The sequence below is a fragment of the Lampetra planeri genome, chromosome 33 (assembly GCF_965212315.1).
Source record: "Lampetra planeri chromosome 33, kcLamPlan1.2.h2, whole genome shotgun sequence".
In the NCBI taxonomy this organism is placed as follows: Eukaryota; Metazoa; Chordata; class Hyperoartia; order Petromyzontiformes; family Petromyzontidae; genus Lampetra; species Lampetra planeri.
This window is the reverse complement of record NC_136139.1, coordinates 7,194,271-7,215,023: the sequence shown is the minus strand read 5'-3', so window position 1 is coordinate 7,215,023 and position 20,753 is coordinate 7,194,271. Positions and strand designations below refer to the sequence as shown.

The following is a 20,753-nucleotide window of genomic DNA, read 5'->3' as shown; positions in this document are numbered from 1 at the left end:
AGATGAAGTAAGATTGCTCCCCATTCTATTCAAAACACACATAAACAAGCTGTCAAAAATAAGTTGCATATTTGTTAATGTCTTTACTAAAGCATGCATTCTCACAAAGATGATAGAAACACTATTTTCATTTACAAGCACAACCCTTTTTTTAATCCGCTGCTGGAGACTGTGTGGTCCATGGGGGTTATCTGACCATACCCAAGCACACCAATCGGTGCAATGGGTTGGTGAAGACAGCACAACAATAAATGTTGCTGCACCGCTCTCTGCTGCCCGCTGCATAGCCCCAAAGCGGCCCATCATTTGTTTTTATACGTAGCCGTTGCCCGCGCAAGCACACTACCCAGGCTCAAACCTGCTTAGCTTCCGAAATCAGACGAAAATCAGGCTTGTTCTGGTGCAATTTGGTCGCACACTTGACGGCTCAAACGTTATTCATAAATAATCCAACTGACCAGATGATAGCAATCTTTGCCTCTGACCTATTTCTGTTGTGGAGGCCATTTTAACAGCAATGACAAAATCACTCTTCTAGTTTGCAACACGACAGTCATAAATTGGCGGTCACGATTGGCTCGTTGGGACGCACCCAGGCACGCTTATTGTGACAAGAGCGCGCGCACGCACGCAGGCCGGACACTAAGAGACACTAACGGCCCTGATTCAGGCCTTGGCAAGCCTCGTGCACAGCTGTCATCATCAATCAGTCGCACGGGCAAGAGGCCACTTCCTGTCGTCCCACACAACCCTCTAAATTGCCAAGAAGAGAGTGCTACACAAAGCCCCCCTTTTCTTTTCTCGCGTGCTCACTCGTTCCATTTGTCCGTCGCCAATTTGCATATCTTCACGGTTCACATCGGGTGGCCGAATGCCGCCGAGGCCGTGTGAGCCGCGCGGTTTCGTCTGCCTGGGCGCGCAGGTGCCTCCGATGCGAGGATTCTCCTTCGTTAGCGCGATCTGCGGGAGTGCGGAGAGCAGCACATGTTTGTGCTCGCGCACAAGTTATCGAGGAGAGGGGGGTGGGTGAGCGTGGGTGTACAGACAGCTGCGGTTCGGGAGAAAAAAAACAAGCCAATTACACGAATGGAATACCCGCAATCAACCCAATAATGTTGAAACCTGCTCAACCTGTGGCTCACGTGGTAAATTTGCAGTTCCAGGTTTGAAGAAGCAACTCTTGCTTTCATTTTGGCAGGCTCGGGTAATATCTCAAACTCATCATGACCACTGTTGCCGATGCCAACATACATCGCCATCGCTGCCTGCCTTCCTTCTGCTGAATCTTCCGTTCTCGACTCCAGTCCTCACGATCCACCTTGGGTTCGCATTTTCATGATTAGCAATCGTATCCATTCATATGCAAATCAATACTTTGCACTGCATGCACCTGATGGTTGTAAATCACAGCTAGCAGCACCATGATCGGTAATGTAGCTAAAACGCAGCAGTTTTACACGAGTCATGGATATGCTTCCAAGCAAGGCAGTATTTATCAAGTTATGTGCAAGAGAGTTATACTGGATAATTCTATCGATGCCGCCACACTTTGTTATTGCTTCCTTCCTTCCGCTGGATCCCATAGTTGTTGCAAAGTCAACACAGCAGCACCTTCAAGGTTTACTCTTACAGCATCCCACCATCTGGCTCTTGATCTTCACCTTGGGTCACTGACCTCTGGGTGCCACTCCAATGCCTGTGTCGTTAACAACGCCCTCCTCCATCCTTCATGCCTGTCCCGCCCATCACAACCTCCTTTTCACGATGCAATGTACAAAAGTTGTTGCTACGTTCTATAGAACCAACTTCCAAATTGCTTACCCTATCCTTCCACGAAATTCTAGCATCCTCCTGTGAAGATGGCTTAACTGATATCTGCTGGTAGCAGCTTCATCATCAGCACTTTCACATACTCATAGACCTCAGACTCGCACAGAGACCCATAGACTCACACAGAAGTATAACGAGAAACTGGAATGTGCTGGAAGTGGCTTCATCACCATCAGCGCTTTCTCCAGCAGATGGGCGCTAGCAGCCCATGCAGCTTCCCAAGAGAACTGGTCCGGTGGGAGCCCAGCACATGTTGCCTTCGCATTCTAATTATCAATTAATCCTCCTCCACGTGTTATCACCCGAGACTGGAAGTCCCAAGGCGACGTTTGCAGCCTCCGCCAAACTGGAGCTTTGAGCCATCACAGACTTCAGTTGCAATCGCGAATTCTCATGCTGTGAGACTGTAACAGCTCACCTACAATTTAGCGCACACTGTAAGACAACGGTTGGAACTCTGCAACGGAAACTGACGCAGCTTTTCTCGCTGTTATCCACATTTTTTCCATACCGCGGGGTTACAAACCGCCGGGTATTCCTCACACTGAGACTTCCTTGCCAACGTTTTCATTTTAATTGAAAACAGACGCGTCCCCGTGGGGTGTCCTGTGCACTTTCATTGTAACGATGCTTGGATTCACAGATTAAATTATTGCGCTCGTGATAAATGCATAGAATCATATGCGTTTGAATCGATTTTTTTTACAATTAATACGATTAGAATATAACAATTAAACTCCTTTACATACAGATATTTGAATGTGTATTATATTATTGATATACATAAAATACATGTTTAATATATTTTTTTCAATATACCATTGTATTATAAAAAGGACTTGATGTTACCCAGATGGACATTGCGACAAAGAGTCGATGTCTCTTCTCAACGGGCCAGCACTTCGCCGATGCAAAGTAACACGCTAATGTGACACTTAAGCAAATGGGTTGCAAAAAAAACGGTGTACAAGCAAGACAAAAAGAGACAAACAAACGCAAACGAGATCAAGGTAAAGGCGAGACAAAATAAATGATTTATCCTTCAATCGAATCGTGGGGCTGGATCATGATAATTCAAACCTCCAAGGCAGATAAACCATTAAATGCACAGAACTAACATTGATGCTCCTTCACTCATAAAAGCGACCTAAGTTTTTTTTCGCTAGGCGCAAACTTGACCACAAACACAGAGCAAAAGAGTAGCCACAATTCTGCGACAAGAACTTTCAGCAATTAAAGCGTTGCCGGGACGCGTGGTATGCCCCCGCAGCTCTCTCCACGACACGGAATTAGTTCCGGTGTAAATGTGCCAAAATTTCCCGGGGGGAATTATTAGCAGATCCTCCGAGGCTGGGCATAGCATCTCGTCCTATCAGCTGCTACGGCGGTGAAAATTCATGTCAATTATTTTGGGAACACAGTCTCAAAATAAAATGTTGAAACCGCTCTTCAAAAAAGCTATATATTTTTAACACGCAATAATAATAAATGCAAGCGTGATGTGATATGTGCTTGAGTGAAGAATACCACTTTGTGCCACTTAAAAATGTAACAGGACAGCAAAATCTTTGTCTTTTACGAACGTGGCAACATGGTCTTGAACACGCTTTGATGAACACGCTTTGATAAAACGCTACAGGTGCTGATATCTAAAACTATTGGCTCGATGCAAACGATTCCTAACGAAAACCAACAAACTACACTCGCCAACTAGAATCCCATGCAGCTCACCGAATTCAGGCCATATCTTACCGGTTAGTCGATATGTAAAAAACTACTTCTCCTTGGGACACGTGTCCACACACTCATCCCCTAAGTCCGTTTAAGTCCGGATTGCACAAATTTACCAGAGCGCCGGTTAAACACGGCAGACACAGCTGCATCAGGCGTCTGTTGACAATGAAGCCAACTCATCGACATTTTCCTCTCCGTGAAGGCTTTAAACATGCATGCATGCATCCCTCGCACTCCATCTGACATTTGCCGTTTAGGGCGGCAGAGAAACAAATGCCGTTCCATCTGCTTGTTAAACAGGTTATAAGTGTACTGCGTAGGTTTTCGTGGTTTAGCTGCATAGCTCTCCAGATGTATTTTCGGGTTGTGCCGCGTGTCCCCAAAGAAGCTCCAAGCATGTGGAGCGAAATGTCGGACACCGTGTCGAACAACACGCGGTCCTACCCGAAAAACACATCGGAGAGCTGCACACAGCACAACTGCAAAAACCCAGGCAGTTGTAAACTTCTCAGTCATTGGCTAGAAATCCATACATCGAGACCACTGCTATACCAAGTTGACATAGTTGCTCATAATAAAGGCACTATTGCTGACAATTGCTTAAAAAATTGCCCATTGCATCATGGCCTTAAGGGTTTTTTTTATTGTAATGCATAGCATCAGAGTGCTAGGTTATACATCTGTTAACACCCAAGCCACGAAGAATAGCCGGCCTTCCGAGCGTCACTGCAGCAGGCTGCAGCAAAGCTCCAACTTTCACACGTTTCGTTCCTCTAAAACTACCGCACCCAAGTGACAAATGCATAGGTCGGTTGGCAAAGCAGCAGCACACAAAACACGTGCTACGACGTAGCCCACCACCGTCAACGCTCACTCGCGCTTTCCACATTCTTGGGAAGCGCGCACACACTCGACAGACGCCAAAAACACAAACGTTTCCAATTAAGTTAAGATCAAAAGGCACGAGCCTCCATCTGCGCAGCTGTCGGCAATAGCGGTGCTCGTCACACGCAACGGCAGCGGACGGACAAACGTGGAACTCACAACCCTTACGTGAGAGTGGAGAGCGGCAGCTGCTACTCCTCGTGGTGCATAAGTGGGTCAGCCCCTCAACTGTCTGAGGGTTGTTACGTCCAGTCATGTGGCACAAGTCAATGACACTACGAGTCATGAAAAACAAATACTTAACTTTGAGCGACCTGGGTTCGAACAACTTACGAGCGAATCCTAACCGACACCAATGCCGTCCAAGGCACTGGTGTCATAATATTGCCTCTGATGGTACAGATGTTGTTATTGCTGCACATAAAAATGAGAGATAGTGGCTGTGACAGGAGATTTAAAACTGGGGTGAGATAATCATGAGGGGACAATGTCACCTAAAAAAAAAATTTTCGTACTGCTTAAAACCACCAATGAGGCAGATGCTAGAAATTCCCAGGGTGCAATTACAAACATCTGGGGCCTGTTCTTTTGCTTCCATGTGGAACTCTTTACATTGTCCAATAAGGGAATGTATGCCAGTCCCAAGATTTTTTTTTTAAATCCACCTGTTTAGCACGGCATTTACAAATGAAGATTAACATAGTGATGCCAAAGTTATAGATTTAGATTAACCTGCTTAATTATTCTAATTGCATTTTTTTAGTTATTGAACAATTATAGCAGGGGCCTTGATTTTAGAAAAGCCCTATTACTTAAATAAAGTGTTGACTGATTGACTGTGAGAGCAGGTGAAAAGTTCTTTGCACATTTACTCTAAAAATTAAATTTGCCCTCACTGCTCTAGACCAGCATTGCTGAGATCCTGGGTTCAATTAAGGATTTCGGCAGTCAGTGGTTGAAACTGGTTTTGAACCAGAGCGAGTTCAGCCTCAGCCTTGCCACTGCTGCATCTATTTGCATTCATGGTTTTAATTTATAAAAATTCTAGCCACGACAAAAATGTGTTTGACTGCCAAACGATGAACATTTCTCCGCGCCAAGCCGTGTGGGTAGTGCATGCCCTTGTAAGTGAATAAAGAGTAATTTGAGAGAATTCAGAAGTAGTTATGTGCTTGCTACTTATGTGGGCCATTTTTAAACACAAAGAGAAATTCACACTACGGTCTGAATATACTGATAGCACACTGGGAGAAATAACAAAATTATTAATAATTATCAATTGCATGGCAAGCTTTAGTAACACATGAACCAACATTGAAACTGCTACGACATTGAACAGAAGTCATGAAAATAAGAATAATTATTTATTTACTCAAGAAAGCCCAACTGAGAGTTGTGGTATTGGGATGTTTGGCCAACGCCAATGAATGTTTTTCGTTATGGAAATATACCAGAAAACCCAGAGAAAATCCTTGCAGAACAGGAAAACATATCAACTCCACACACAGGAGGCACACGAGTCAGGAATCGAAGCCAGGTCTTACTTTCTGCGATGCACAAGTGTTACACTGTGCCAATGCCATGGATAATAAATTGCACCTCGTCAAAATTGTACCAGGTCACGAAAAAAAAACTAGAGCAAAAAATAGAAATGAATGTAGTTTTTTTTTAATTATGACATTTGCTCTCACACGAGTAGGTACTGGAGTGTGTATGTATGTGTAGAGGAGTAGTGTGATGACGTGACGTCATGAGCGCTGAGATGCGATGACGTCATGTCATGAGCACCGGAGGTGGATATCGGGAAGAACGAGGGCGGGTCCGAGAAAGGGGGAGGAGCCGCCCAAGGGGATACTTAAGGGGGTAGGGCTCAGAGAAGTCTGTAAGAGCCGGCTAAGGTTACGTGGGGTGCTGCTCTCCTCGGTCGGGCGGTGTTGGCTGAACCCCCGTCCCGACTCGAGTGAGAAGAGCCCAAGAGGATAGCCGAGGCTAAGGACAGATTAGAGCCCGAGGTCCACGTGAAGAACCGAGTGTAGAGACACCTACCTCTGGTGTAAGTTGTTACCTTGTGTTTAAATAAACCGGCGCAAATCCTTACTAGAAGGTCTGTCTTCGAGTCATTCTGCACTACACAACATATGTACATGTACTTGTGATTAGTCCACTTGCGCTATTGACCTGGCAACCCGAATTCCATTCCCACTCATGACCAAAAACAGTGATGAATATTTCGACTTGTCATGAGCTCCCCCTCGGTCGACTCAGTCTTAAATTAGTACCTGGTGCGATGTGTAAATATCAACACTGACGAGACAAAGGCATGGTGCTGGCCACCGCCACCTATCCCCACGTGTACCGTGCCAGCCTTCATTAGGTGTTTGCGAACAACACTTGCCCCAACAGTTCATTAAAAGGCTGTAAAAGGGGGGTCTTTGTCGTTGCATTGGGGGGCGGTGGCAGTGGTGCTCGGCCTACCCTAGGTCAGCTCGGCCTAAGATGAACACCTGGTGCAGTGTGTGAAAACATCAGCGCTGAGGACGCAAAGGCCAGCCAGGCATGGTGCTGCCCCACACCACCGCCTTGTGCACTGCGCTGCCTTCTATAGGTTCTCACTACCAACACTTGCCCCAGCAGCCTGTTAAAGGTCACACGGGGGGATATTTGTCTTTGATCTGTGTGTGCGCGCAAGTGTGAGCGAGCGAGCGGTCGAGCAGCAGTGTGCATACAAGCCAGTAAAACCGGCCTACTCACCCTGCTGGGTAGGCAAGGAGACCCGACTTGGGCTCGCAGGCCAGGCCACTGCTGGAGGTCACCGTTATGCCCAACACCTTCTCGAGCGTCACCTTGAGAATGAGAAAAACAACACTGTCGCTTTGTCTTCATCCCAGATTGAGCTTCCCACAGCCACAACTCAAAAGCACTCGATACATTTGCAATGAGCCCCGGCTCATGATCCTAATGACCACAAATTAGCCCAATCTCGTCAAATCTTGGAAGCTAAGCAGGATTAAGCCTCATTAAGCACTCGGGGCAGGAGACTGCATGGGAATGCGACGTACCGCAGGCTTGGGTTGCGAGGGGTCCAGGAGATGTAGCTACAACGATGAATTCAAGACGCTCTATGTAAAGCTTTGAGAGCCGCCCTCTCGTATGCATGGGTTTTCTCCGGGTACTCTGGTTATCTTCCGGATAGCAAACACTCATGATGGAATTGGACAAATATCCCAATGTTGCAGGACCCTCCTGGAGGAAAAGTCTCGAGACTCAGCAAGGCTATCCTGGGTAAAGGGCATTAGTTATTGTAAAATAAGAATCGCATAGGCTATAGTTGTTGGCTATGGCTCATTCGCTCTTCTTACATAATATACAAGGACAGTGCTCGATACTTCACGCGACAATATGTTTTTGCTGTAAGGCAGCATTAAATGATGCATGTGGCAAGCTTTATATGTGTGCACTACTGGCAATGAGCACTTTTCAATGTTTCCCAGTTACACATAACAAACAACAATCACATCCACTATTCTCCACGAAGCAGCTGTCACACTACAGCACATGTATCTCAACTGGCTTGAGCCAGGATGTGCCAGGTCAGTTGCACTTGGAGGCCACGTAAAGATGAAAAGATTCACAGGTTGGTGGTCACGGGCCAGACACAGGTGTTATGAGTTACCAGACCAGATCGCACATACACATTCACGATCACACCGATGTATTTTTTTTTTATATAACCATGATGAAACACATGTTACACAACACACTGTAATGGGACACCAGGCACAAACTGATATCTTTGAAAATGGATAGAAAAAAGTTATGTTATTCATTTTTTTTATATTATGTTATTCAGTTAAGAGTTTAATAGGGAAATGTTGTACTATATTTCCCAAACCCATGCAGCATCACAGCTGGCAGATGAATGATTTGCCCATATTCTAATCCAGTATATATTTACATTATACAATATAAATGTGCAAACAGTGCAAAACAAGCTTTTCAACTGTGCACAAACATTTGCCAACTTGTAATAGGGACAATAAAAAGGTTTTTTTTATAAATTTGTTCGAATCTTTCACAATTTTATCCAGAAAACATCGATTGACGATATATCATATATCATCATTGCAGTGAAGATCTTCGTGTTTTAATGGCTCTTTGGAAGGGGATCCAAAGAACAACTGCTGAGATCCCTATATGTGACCTCTGTTTCACAGAGTAGGGAGAAGACGGGACTTCCTCAAGCTCCTCTGCCACCGAGTGTAATCTTCACCCCATTAAAACCGATATTTATCAGTCTCAAGAGCTCAAATTTAGACAAATTAAGTGCAAAACTGAAGTTAACGTAACGAGTTTTTTTTGTACCGTCATTAGCGTCCCTGCTCAGCCTATCAACTCGCTAAACTTGAGAAAGCAATTTAAATCACAGGATGGCTAAATCAACATATTCGATCCCAGGTTCTCCACGGCGCTTTGATCTCTGAGCCAGCCAGCCCCCTTGCTGACAACAAGTTAAAAGAGTGCAGTTGTTTAATCGGGCACAATTCACACTGCAGTCGAGTGGTATACGAGCCCACTGTGGTTTGCATAACGCAATGCCACAGTCACGCAACGCAGCAACAGCATCGCGATGGGCTGTTCAATTATGTGCAGCGTACACCAAAAAGTCACTTCGCAGGCCGCAGGCATCTTGGCAAACAGCGAAAACCATCATCACCGCTCAAATGGCTCGCGCTGCACAGGCCGACTATCACGACAGCTGCACTCCTAGTCAAAAAACGCTTGCGACAACCAGAACAACCGCGCACCTGTGCCTGGAGGCAGAGGCAGCTTCTCTGAACTGAGTGCACTTTTGGTAAAGTGTCACTGAATCATTTGAACCATCTCGAATTTCTAGTTTAAAACTTCCCCCCCCGTTGAAGGACACCTCTTCAAACTTTTTACCCAAATATCCACCAGACTGTAAAAGGCACTGCCCCACTCTTCAATTTCTCTGTACACTTACGGTAATTGCTGTTTTCCTAAGCTCAACTTTGCCAAACATGGTAATCTGCGATGATAATTAGGCCACTGCCTCCCGCTGGCTGACAGTGTGGCCTTGCAGCAGTCTCACCTCGCTATTTTCAGACTGAACTTTCTGCCCTTTTGGCCGACACCTCGGCATCTCCCACACGTTATTTCGTACAACGACCGGCCAAATTGTGCTGACCGGTGTTGTGGGTGGTGCAGTGTTAATCCAGATTGCACGATGCACATCGCTCACAATGCTCCGCTTCGTTCACCAGGGCTTACGTTGTTTTATTGCTGAGAAATACAAAACAGGGCCCAACTGGCAGGGTAAGCAGTTGTTTTTAGGGAGCATCTCCGTTGCCTGCTGTAAATCTGCGCGGGCACCAATAAACCCAGGCCTGCTGCCATTTGTCTGAAATTGAAGACGATACGGCCGGAATGGGAATAAGCGGTGAGGGTCCCCATGGTTTCGCTGCCGAAAAAGTCATCACAACTGTAGAGCAAGATAAATGGTGCGTGCCAATATCAGGGGGCAGCCTTCGCAATACACACCTCGTGTTAATACACACAATGACTCACTCGCCATTCTAAATCGTAAAAATGCACTCCACCAGCACTGCAAATGCCAGACAAATACGCCTACATTAAAACTGCAGCATTAACATTTTCTATTTATATTTGAAAAGTGTGAAAAATGACCTTTAAATCGTTTAGTTGCTCATGCAATCCGACTGGTACAGTAGTCGCGTCAAGTTAGATATTTTCTTTTTAAATGACTGTACCTCACAAACAAAGCTCTGTTGTAATTGTCCAGAGTAAACTTTAGAACACAACCAACAATTAGAGACACTGGATAATTATTTTGTTTACATTAACACATCACTTAGCATTGGGGTTTTGAAGCAGAAGAGAGAGGAATGTTTGTACATTATTTTCCTCGGCAGTTTTCAATAGATACATTGAAATGTTTAGAACCCAGACATGCCATTCGGGGAAAAATGTTACAAATGGGGCAGAACACATTAAGCTTGCGCCAAGAGAGGACGGAACAGTACGTGCAGTAAGAGTATCACTGTGTCAATGAAATACAAAACCCGCAAACAAAAATGCACATTCAGCAAGAAACAAACGTCTCATCTAAATTAAAACTTGTACCCCAAAGCGAGCTCTAACGTTCAGTTAAGCCACAGCCATGAGGGGAATTGCAAACAAATATGATTCTTTAAAAGTAATGCCCGTAATTCGACATAAAAGCGGGCCTGCTTCAAGCACACAATGCATTTATTAAATGGATTTCTTGGATGGGATCAATGTGAATAGTGAAGCAGTTTGTTTTGATCCCAGAGAAGTTGGGGGCCAGCCTATATTCGTAGAATTTCCCCGTAAAAAAACGGTTCGTGTGATGGATGGCTTATAAAGAAAGACAAGATACCCAAGAGCCCTACTTCCATCCTCTTTCCACGAATCGAAACCAACTAAACAACAATCTACAGCACAGTTTAACACGGAGACTTTCGCGACCAATATCATCCATAACAGAGGTTTTTTTGAGTGAGATCACGTAAATATATAAATGTGTCGTTAAAACCTGTCACCACCCGACACAGCCAACTAGTAAGGGTTATCACGTAAACACCACGTGGCCAATTCGTCACAAGTACAGCACACCGGTGTGTTGGAGAGCCAAGCCACAACATTTAAAATCAGATTGTCGGGTGGTGGCGGGTTTTAACACTTTTATATATTTACGCCATCTAACCCCCCAAAAAAACCCTCTATTATGAATCTACAGCACCTTCCAGAGTTCCAAAACACGAGGATCTACACCAGCCAGCACTCGAGTTATTCGTGTGCTGGGGGAGTCGCAGGAGGCACGGTAACGTCATGATGGTCCAAAACTTCACATGGAAATGAACCCACTGCTGCTATGCACCAAGTGCCTCTAAGCAGCTTAAAGGATAAAGATTAACATTGCGGCAGCAGCAATGCTTGCGGCGTTATTCCACCCTGCCTCGGCCAGTTACCGTAATTCTTTTTCCACTTTGTGTTGTTGTTTAATAACAACCGTGTCCGGAGTGCTCAACACACACACGCGCCACCATGGTCTCTTGCAGATGTAAAATGATCCGCATGAGAGAGGGTGAGAGGCATCTTGTTAGTAGTGGTGACCGGGTGTAGAAAAAGCCCACAGGAATAAACTCCTTTCGTACTTTGGGTTTACCATGCACTGTCCATGTCAGCCCGCTGCTAGATGAGCACCTCACAATGCCAGCTTCTTAATTTGTCACGAGACCCAAAATATTCCATTGTCAGACTAAGATCTTGTGCATGGCTCGTATGATGGATTATTATTCCACGTTATAATATAACGCAGATACAATATATTTAGCTGGAGCGAAACTTTACGTTTTTAAACATAAACGAGGGCATACAGCTAGATGTTGATCGCCCCTTGCCCTCATTTGCGTGAGCTCTATTCTCATTTGGGTTAAGCAACAACCATCACTTTGGTGAGCTCTGTCCTCATGTAAGCCTCGCCCTCACCACAACACACTTGGGCAAGCTCTCCATTTCACTTTAGCATGGCCCCAAAACTCAATTGGGTTAGCTTTACACCCTTTCCCAACAATAGCAACAATCCAGACATGGACTAACTATACCTTCCCCTCATTTAGGCGTATCCCACTCACCTGGGCTAACTCATCCCTCATGTAAGTATAGCCACAACACGAACTTGGAACATCTCAAATACACCGACGTTTTAGAAACCGCCACACGATGGCTTTACTTTGCTCGACTCACTTTAGGCAGCTATAATGTCCATAAAGCCTGGCCGTAATCATCACAATCCGCCTAGTTATAAACGCCTTAGGCCAGGCACCGTAACGACCCTCAACATCATGGGCAAACTCTACCCGAGTTTAAGCCTAACCCCAACAATCTACCCTCACTTCAGCCTCGTCCTAAACCCTCATCCGCTTGGGCTCGCATTATCACAGCCACCCCACTATTAGCAAACAACCTTCGCATGAATCATTAAGATGTCGCAACTGACAGGAAATATTATTCACGAGAACAGACCAGACATTTCACTCGTCGGTACCACCCAAGGCAGAATAACTTTAGCGGTTCTACTTTGTTTATGCGGCCAATGACAGTGAATTGTGCGATAACCATTTGAAATGAGTGGTCTATACAATAATTCACTCTCATTAGCCATGTAAGTGAATCGTTACTTTATAAAGTTCTGCTACCTTCGGTGGTACCAATTTCTGCCGCGGATCATTGACTAGCTTAGCCATCAACCCCAACGATGACCTATGGAGCAAGTGCTTATTATATAGCTCCAAGCTGAAAACATGCGTTCAGCTCCCCTACCATCCCTGTGTAACCCCTTAAAGTCCCACACTTGTACAACAACAAACCCCTTGCTTACCCGCTCGGTGAGAGGCGTGGGCTTCGTCTTCTTCAGGGACAGCGACGGAGAGCGAAGCAGACGCCGGATCCTCGTGGTGATGGCACTACCGTCAGCCATGGCTACAACGACCGCGATATTGAACTTACAATCAAGCCTCGTCTCCTCCTCACCCCGAGCTCAACAAACACTGCCACGGAGTGACACTGCCACCACGGGATAGCCGCCCTCGTCTTTGCCACTCGAGACCACTTGTACGGAGATAGTCGTGGGGGGTGGAGAGCTGGGGGTGGGGTTGGGGAGAGATGGCACCTCCTCCACCAACACGTGCCGGGGTACCCCTCACTTCCCCCGGCAGCGCTTCTATTCGAGGCCGGTGTTTTGTTAGGCCGCGCGTCCGCGTCTCGCTGGACATGCAATGTGGGGTGGGGGGGGGGTCAGCCGATGGGAGCGAGCTGGCAGCTCGACACGACGACGCTCATCGCCGTGGTCGTCTCCTGGCCATGTTCGTGGTCGAGCGAGGCGGTCGCGGCAGACGAAAGCGGACGGAGGCAGTCGCGACGACGGCTGTGGTGGTCGCGTTGGAAGCGGCGGCGGCTGCGGCTGCTGCTGCCCGAGGGGGCGGGCCGAGCCACGGCGCCGCCTCCCGCCCGAGGCCCAATGGGGACCCGAGACGGGGAGGTAATTAGAATACGAACTATATTTATTTTAATAATAATAATAACGCATTTTTTTTAATTCGTGATTTAATTGATACATTTTCTTTTATTATTTTTTTTTTACCTACGTGACTTTACCGAAAAAACCTGAGTATGAATCCTTGCAGTCACGAAAGCTTCAAATCTAGAATTATATTTATTTAAATAATAATAACACATTTTATTTAATTCGTGATTTAATTGATTGATTTTCATCTATTATTATTATTTTATTTTTTATTTTTACCTACGTGACTTTACCTAAAAAACCTAATCCTTGCAGTCACGAAAGCTTCAAATCTAGAATTATATTTATTTAAATAATAACATCTGTGAGGAAATGTCGATAGGGATTCATATAAATTGCCGTTCAATTGTACGGTATTATAAAAAAAAAATCTGCGGGTTTAATTTGTGAAAGGGCTTCCGCCGTGAATCGTCGTTGTGTTGGGGTGTTATTGAGGAGGGGTGGTTATTGAGGAGGGGTGGTTATTGAGGAGGGGTGGTTATTGAGGGGTGGTTATTGTCATCGTGGTGACAATTGGTGGCCCTGGGTCCCTGTTCGCTAATGGGACCTCGGCTGGTCTAAATTAAAGTTTCAATTTCAGTGGGAACCGAACGCAACGCTGCTCCATGGAATAATCCAACGGCACCAACACATTCCCCTCGTTTATCATTTATCTTTTTAATTTATAGGATGACGTTCAACTTTCAAGGCACCGCACACAGTCGTCACCCTCATTTTTTAAATTCTTTATATTAAGTTCGCTTGCTTGCTTAGGACCGTGCAAATCTTTCGGTCGTTTTTTAACCCACTTCCCGTGATCCAATCGAGCTGACATTTTCCACACAAACTCGTTGTGCGTGACAATTAATGTTCGTGAAAATTTTTTTCCTAAATTTTACACTTTTTAGGACAAAATTTTTATATTTAATTACCAATTGCTTAATGGTGCAATGCAATCATCTGACCCATAGGTGGCAGCCATCTCAAGCCAGAGGACGAGAGGACTCTAGCCGCCACGCATATAAAGGATTTATAGTGAAAAACTTTGTTTTTACGGGTTATACTTATTGTCAATCCACTGCTGGATGAGGGCTTCCTCCCCGCGCCGTGCGAGTCGTCGAAATTCAATGACCATACTTCACCACGCCGGTCATCATGATAAAGAACGGGGATCGCAGCCGGTCATCTCTCCACCGAGCAGTGTCCGGCTTTAAAACGCGCTTAGCTTATCACAATGTATGGAAACGGGAGTCGAAAACTACGAATCAAACTTGAAAACTATTCACAAGCACCTGGCGTCGCGACATCCCCGAAACAACGTGTTGTATTATAATAACCTCTATTTAGACACATATGTAAATATATATATAATACAACTCTACACAGCTGTTTTTTAACCGTGTGCCGCGTGTTTTTTTACAACAACAACAACCTACCATCACGGGGCCGTGTTGAACAGACGAGCGAGTAAATTGCCCCATCAAATCCGGCCAACGCGACTTTTGAGTTTCCATCCCACGACTCTCACATCAGCTGTTTGTGATACAGGAACAGCCCTTCCCCTCCAACTCCCCCCACTCCACACCCTTCAACAACCCTCATTGACCAGCGTGGTGAAGTATGATCAAACACCGCCCCCCAACTCCCCCCACTCCCCACCCTTCAACAACCCGCATTGACCAGCGTGGTGAAGTATGGTCAAACACCCCCCCCAACTCCCCCCACTCCCCACCCTTCAACATCCCGCATTGACCAGCGTGGTGAAGTATGGTGAAACACCCCCCCCAACTCCCCCCACTCCCCACCCTTCAACATCCTGCATTGACCAGCGTGGTGAAGTATGGTGAAACACCCCCCCCCCCAACTCCCCCCACTCCCCACCCTTCAACAACCCGCATTGACCAGCGTGGTGAAGTATGGTCAAACACCCCCCCAACTCCCCCCACTCCCCACCCTTCAACAACCCACATTGACCAGCGTGGTGAAGTATGGTCAAACACCCCCCCAACTCCCCCACTCCCCACCCTTCAACATCCCACATTGACCAGCGTGGTGAAGTATGGTCAACCCCTCCCCCAACTCCCCCCACTCCCCACCCTTCAACAACCCGCATTGACCAGCGTGGTGAAGTATGGTCAAACACCCTTCCCCCCCCCCCACTCCCCATGGCCAACACGGCATAGGGAAGGTGGGGATGGGAGAGATTCATCCAGTAGTGGTTTGACAAAGGGCTAGAAATATATTTTTTTTGCGTTTGTTTTCATTTCATAATGTCAATCACTCATCAATACAGATTATTATTGCTGCAAGTGAGTCCATCTTATATTCTTTGGTTCTTTCGGTGAAGTCAAGTCGATGGATGGAGGGGAGAGGCCGGATTTACGCCACGAGGGATCTCGTTTGGTTGGAGGTTTTCCACTGCCGGTAAAGTGGACGGAGGGGACGTTCCGTGTTTCATCTTCGCGGGGAGCCCCCACGGGAAAGCCTCCTTCTCCTCGATCTAAACAAACTGGTTTATTTTTTTCTGCCGGCAATAAAGACGACGTGCACTTCTTTGAGTCGCGCAAAGTTATCTGCACAAAAAAGATTAAACATCCCGCTTCAAATGCATGCGCGAACGAGTGGCTGTTGCAAGCGACTCTTTTGAAATCCCTGCTTTTTGGCGTGCGTAGTTGCGTTCAACAAATGAAGCCTCAAAGTGGAGGGATTTCCAAAATCCCAATCATCGACACCACGCACCGCTGCTCGTGTTGAGAAAGGCCAACTCAAGTTCTTGGATCTTTCGGTAAAGTCACGTAGAAGGGAAATAATAAAATAATAAAACAGCTCTTATTCACCTAAGGACGGCTGCTTGTGTTGTGGACGAAACGTCGTGATAATTTAATGTTTTATTTTCATTATTTTATTATTTCCCTTCTACGTAACTTTACCGAAAGATCCAAGAATATGAATCCCTGCAGTCACGAAAGCTTTAAATCGAAGCCCAACTCAAGGTCACCTCGGGATTTCCATTGCCTGGGTGCAGAACTAATTTATCATCGGAACACGAATGCGACATGTGATGGTGATGATGGTGAATGATGCCCCGGTTACCAGGGCATGCCACCAGACCAGTTTCTCCTGGGAAGCTGCGTGGGATGTGAGCAAGAGAACAAGAGAAAGCTCTGCGGATGGTGGTCACTGCCAACGCATTCCAGTTTCGCAGTGGAGTTTTTTTGTGCAAGTCGATGGGGGGGGGGGTCTATGGGTTAACATATTCCTGCGGAGGGAGCTGGTAGGAACGTTGGGTTGCTCGGTCAATGGCCAAGATCAACGGCGGCGTGGTGTATTCCGCAAATATGCCCGACTGTGAGGGCGGGCACAAGCCGGCGTGAGTAGGTTAAACGTTGAGTTTTATAAGGGCACCACGGGGTGACCAGCCCCTCCCCTCCCCACCCAGCCCCACCCCTCCCACCCCCCACCCAGCCCCACCCCTCCCACCCCCTACCAGCCCCACCCCTCTCACCCCCCACCCAGCCCCACCCTCCCCACCCAGCCCCTCCCCACCCTCCCCTCCCCACCCAGCCCCTCCCCACCCAGCCCCACCCTCCCCACCCAGCACCTCCCCACCCTCCCCTCCCCACCCAGCCCCTCCCTGCACGACGGACACAATAATCCCCTGTGGGCTGGTGTAACCAGGAGGTTCCTACCAGTATAAGTCTATGGTGAGTCGTATGTGTCTCAGATGTGAGCCTGAGTGTGTCGACGTCACAAAGCGCCAATGAAGACAATGACATCGCAAATCCGGTTGCTCAACGAATCCACCTTTCGGATATTCCCCGCACGAATACAAATTACGTCGTTACACGCTGGATGAACCTGATGATTGTATATATATATACACGCATGTCCCCAGGTGACTCAGAAAGTGCTCATCAATTTGCATCAGAGCCCGATATCACGTGGGACAACTCGAAAGCCCGTGTTAAGTGTGTACGTTGATTTTCATTCGCACGCATGATCCTGTTTAGCCAGTTTCCCGGCTTTTTTACGAGGGAGATCAGTGTTGCGTGAGTACAACGACACATTAAAAACGTCAATATTGCAGAGAACGAGTACAGGGCCCTTAAGGAATATTGCACAACGAACAAACGAGGCATTTGACGGTCGTAAAGGAAACACGCAAGTCAAAAACGGTGCAAGTGTAACTTTAAAAAAGTTAGGTACATGCGCAGCAGGTAAGCTCTATATTTTAGTCTAACAGTAACATAAATACGCGTAAATCGAAAAAAGCACACGTGCCAAAAGCAGTTAGGTACAGGTGGCAGTAAGCTCTGTGTTTCGGTGTGATGGGGAAGTGCAGAGGGGGAGTAAAAAAAAAGATTTGGCATGACATTTCACGTGGCGCGCCCACCCTCTAGTGGCAGCGAATTGCTCTACACATCCTGACACGGAGAACCAAACATGTTGGACATTGAATACAAATATATATTTTTTTTAACTTTTTAAAAACACGCTTTTATGAAATGTACTAGTAATGGCAGAACTCCACGACTCCAGGAAGTGGCCCCGAAGCTTGCCATAACGTAAGGGACCGTGGGCAATTACAGCCAACGTCAGTTGACCGTGGACAATTAGACCCAAGCGAAACATAACATATAAAATATATTTCTTAAAAATAAAAATATATGTTTATGATAGAATAATGTATTGTCATCAGTATGACATAAGTATACCAAGTTTGCAGTCGATACCACATTGGGAAGTGGGTTAAAATTGAGTTACAAGATTTGAGGATACAACGACAACAGTGAGTTAGAAGAAAGCATGTAAAAATTAACCCGTAAAAACAAAGTTTTTCACTATAAATCCTTTATATGCGTGGCATCGGTTTTATTTTATTATTCATTTCTGTTTTAATTGAGTAAGAGTTTCATTTTTATCACATTGGTATTTTAAATTAAATATGAAATATTTTTTGTCCTAAAAAGTGGAAAATTTTGAAACAAAATTTTCAGGAAAATCAATTGTCACGCACAACGAGTCTGTGTGCAAAATGTCAGCTCGATTGGATCACGGGAAGTGGGTTAAAAAACGACCGAAAGATTTGCATGGTCGTAAGCACGCAAGCAAACAAGTGAACTTAATATAAAGGATTTAAAAAATTAGAGCGTAAAGAAGCAAGGATAGGATGAACACCCTTGGAATTGCACTGAGAAGCAGTGAAAGGAACACACGTGTCAGAGAACACCTGCTGGAAAGAGGCATAATATGGACTCTTAATTAAAGTAATGTATGTTGAACTTCTTTCGCACCATTCGTGGCCAAGCGTGCTAATCGGAGGTGCTTGGGACAGGATACGTCACCGGAAGGGACTGGGTGGTTGACACTAAGGACAGGGTGGACAGAGTTGTCAGCCAAAGGAGAGAACACTCATGAGAAGGTGTCGATTGTGGAGATGGAGCAATGAAAGCAGCTCGTGTGCAACGCATATAATGTCCATAATCAACGATTTTTGGGTTTAGATCGCGTTATTTATAAATGTGTCGTAACCCTCCACCACCCGACACGGCCAATCAGTAAAAAAAGTGTCACGTTGACAAAAGACAAATAGTTCACTGCTTTAGCCCACCGGTGTGTTGAAGCGTGAAACCACAACATTTACAATTTGAGTACGACGTTTCGCTGGTAATTGCATCCAGCATCATCGGGCAATTCGCCAGAATGGTGAGGCTCTGCTGTGTCTCCCGTTCTTATATAGAGCAGCAGCAGGGTGACGTCATCATTAACTCATTAACTCATCAGGTGCAAAGATTTGAGGGGGGGGTTATTGTAATTATATACTTGATTAGTAATAAGGCTATTGTTACGATGCGAGTTGTAGATTAGTAATCATTTGGAATGTGTTCTATTGTGATTATGCTACATTAATAATCAGTTAGTGCTTGTTTCCCTTATAAGGAATTGTAATGCATCTTATTTAATAATACGCTTCCAGGCCGCACTAAGCCTGTAGCTGTCTGAGCGATTAAAGTTATTTCTGTTTCTCTCAATCTCAATGGATTCTCTAATTAGTCTTTGCCAGTAGTAACTAGTTTTACACAACACTTCAACGTTGTCAAAATCAATTGAGTGTCCCTGTTGACAAGCATGTTCTGCCACTGCCGACAGTTGTGTTTGCGATAGTTTAATATTTCTCTGGTGTTCTTTTAGTCTTACACTAACGTTACGCCCTGTCTGTCCAATATAGCATCTGCCACATACACAATTAATCCGATATACACCTTCTGTTGATAATTTAGGTAATTCGTCTTTAGTGCACGTTACTAGTTGTTGAATTTTGTGTACTGTACCAAATCTTACTGTAATGTTTTGCTTTTGCAAAACACGGGCTAATTTGTCAGTTACTCCTGAGATAAATGGTATTTTTATTGTTTTAATAATCTGATCGCTTTCAGCAGTGTTGCTTTGCGATCGTGATTTGGCATTTAGTGCTCTGTTAATTTGAGCATTATTGTAGCCATTCTGTCTTAGTGCTTCTTTAACATGTTTAATCTCTCTCACTAGACTTTCATCATCTGACACTGTTTTAGCCCGATGTATGAGCGTCTTGATTAGAGAGGATTTCTGAGCTGGGTGATGATGCGATTTCGCATTCAGATAGGCATCAGTGTGCGTTTGCTTTCTGTAAACGCTGTGTGTTATTTTACCATTTAGGCCATGCCCAAGTAAAATATCCAGGAACGGGAGTGTGTTATTCACCTCCATTTCCATGGTGAACTGAATGGCCGGGTTTTGTGCATTGAGATGATTTAGAAAATCGTTAAGTGTATCTTTACCATGTGGCCAGACAACCAAAGTGTCATCCACATATCTAAACCAAAAGGATGGTTTTAATGTGCTCGAGGCAAGTGCTCTGGTTTCAAAGTTTTCCATGTACAAATTTGCTATAGCAGGAGATAAAGGAGAGCCCATTGCTGCTCTCTTCCTTGTTTAAAGAATTCACCTCTCCATAAGAAGTAAGTGTTATTTAAACAATGGTCAGCGAGTTTCGGAATATCTTTTGGTAAATCTGTATTCTTTACCAGTGTATCAAGTAATTTAAGCGACTCGCTCACTGGAACCTTAGTGAATAGCGAAATCACATCAAAACTCACCAAAATATCATTAGGGTTAAGTTTAATATCTTTGATCATAT

The 20,753-nt window shown here is 45.4% G+C and overlaps 1 protein-coding gene across 3 annotated transcripts in view; it reads right to left on the bottom strand.

The window, feature by feature from the left end:
* Positions 1-13,428, bottom strand: part of LOC144729729 (mitogen-activated protein kinase-binding protein 1-like) — a 77,907-nt gene extending 64,479 nt beyond the window's left edge. For all 3 annotated transcript variants that reach the window (XM_078610174.1, XM_078610175.1, XM_078610176.1), the window contains exons 1-2: positions 12,893-13,428; positions 7,201-7,292 (exon numbers count right to left, since the gene is read on the bottom strand). In XM_078610174.1, coding sequence (XP_078466300.1) covers positions 7,201-7,292; positions 12,893-12,991 — 191 coding nt within the window. In that variant the 5' untranslated portion in view covers positions 12,992-13,428. The remainder of the gene's footprint in view (positions 1-7,200; positions 7,293-12,892) is intronic.
* Between the last annotated feature and the right edge of the window lie 7,325 nt (positions 13,429-20,753).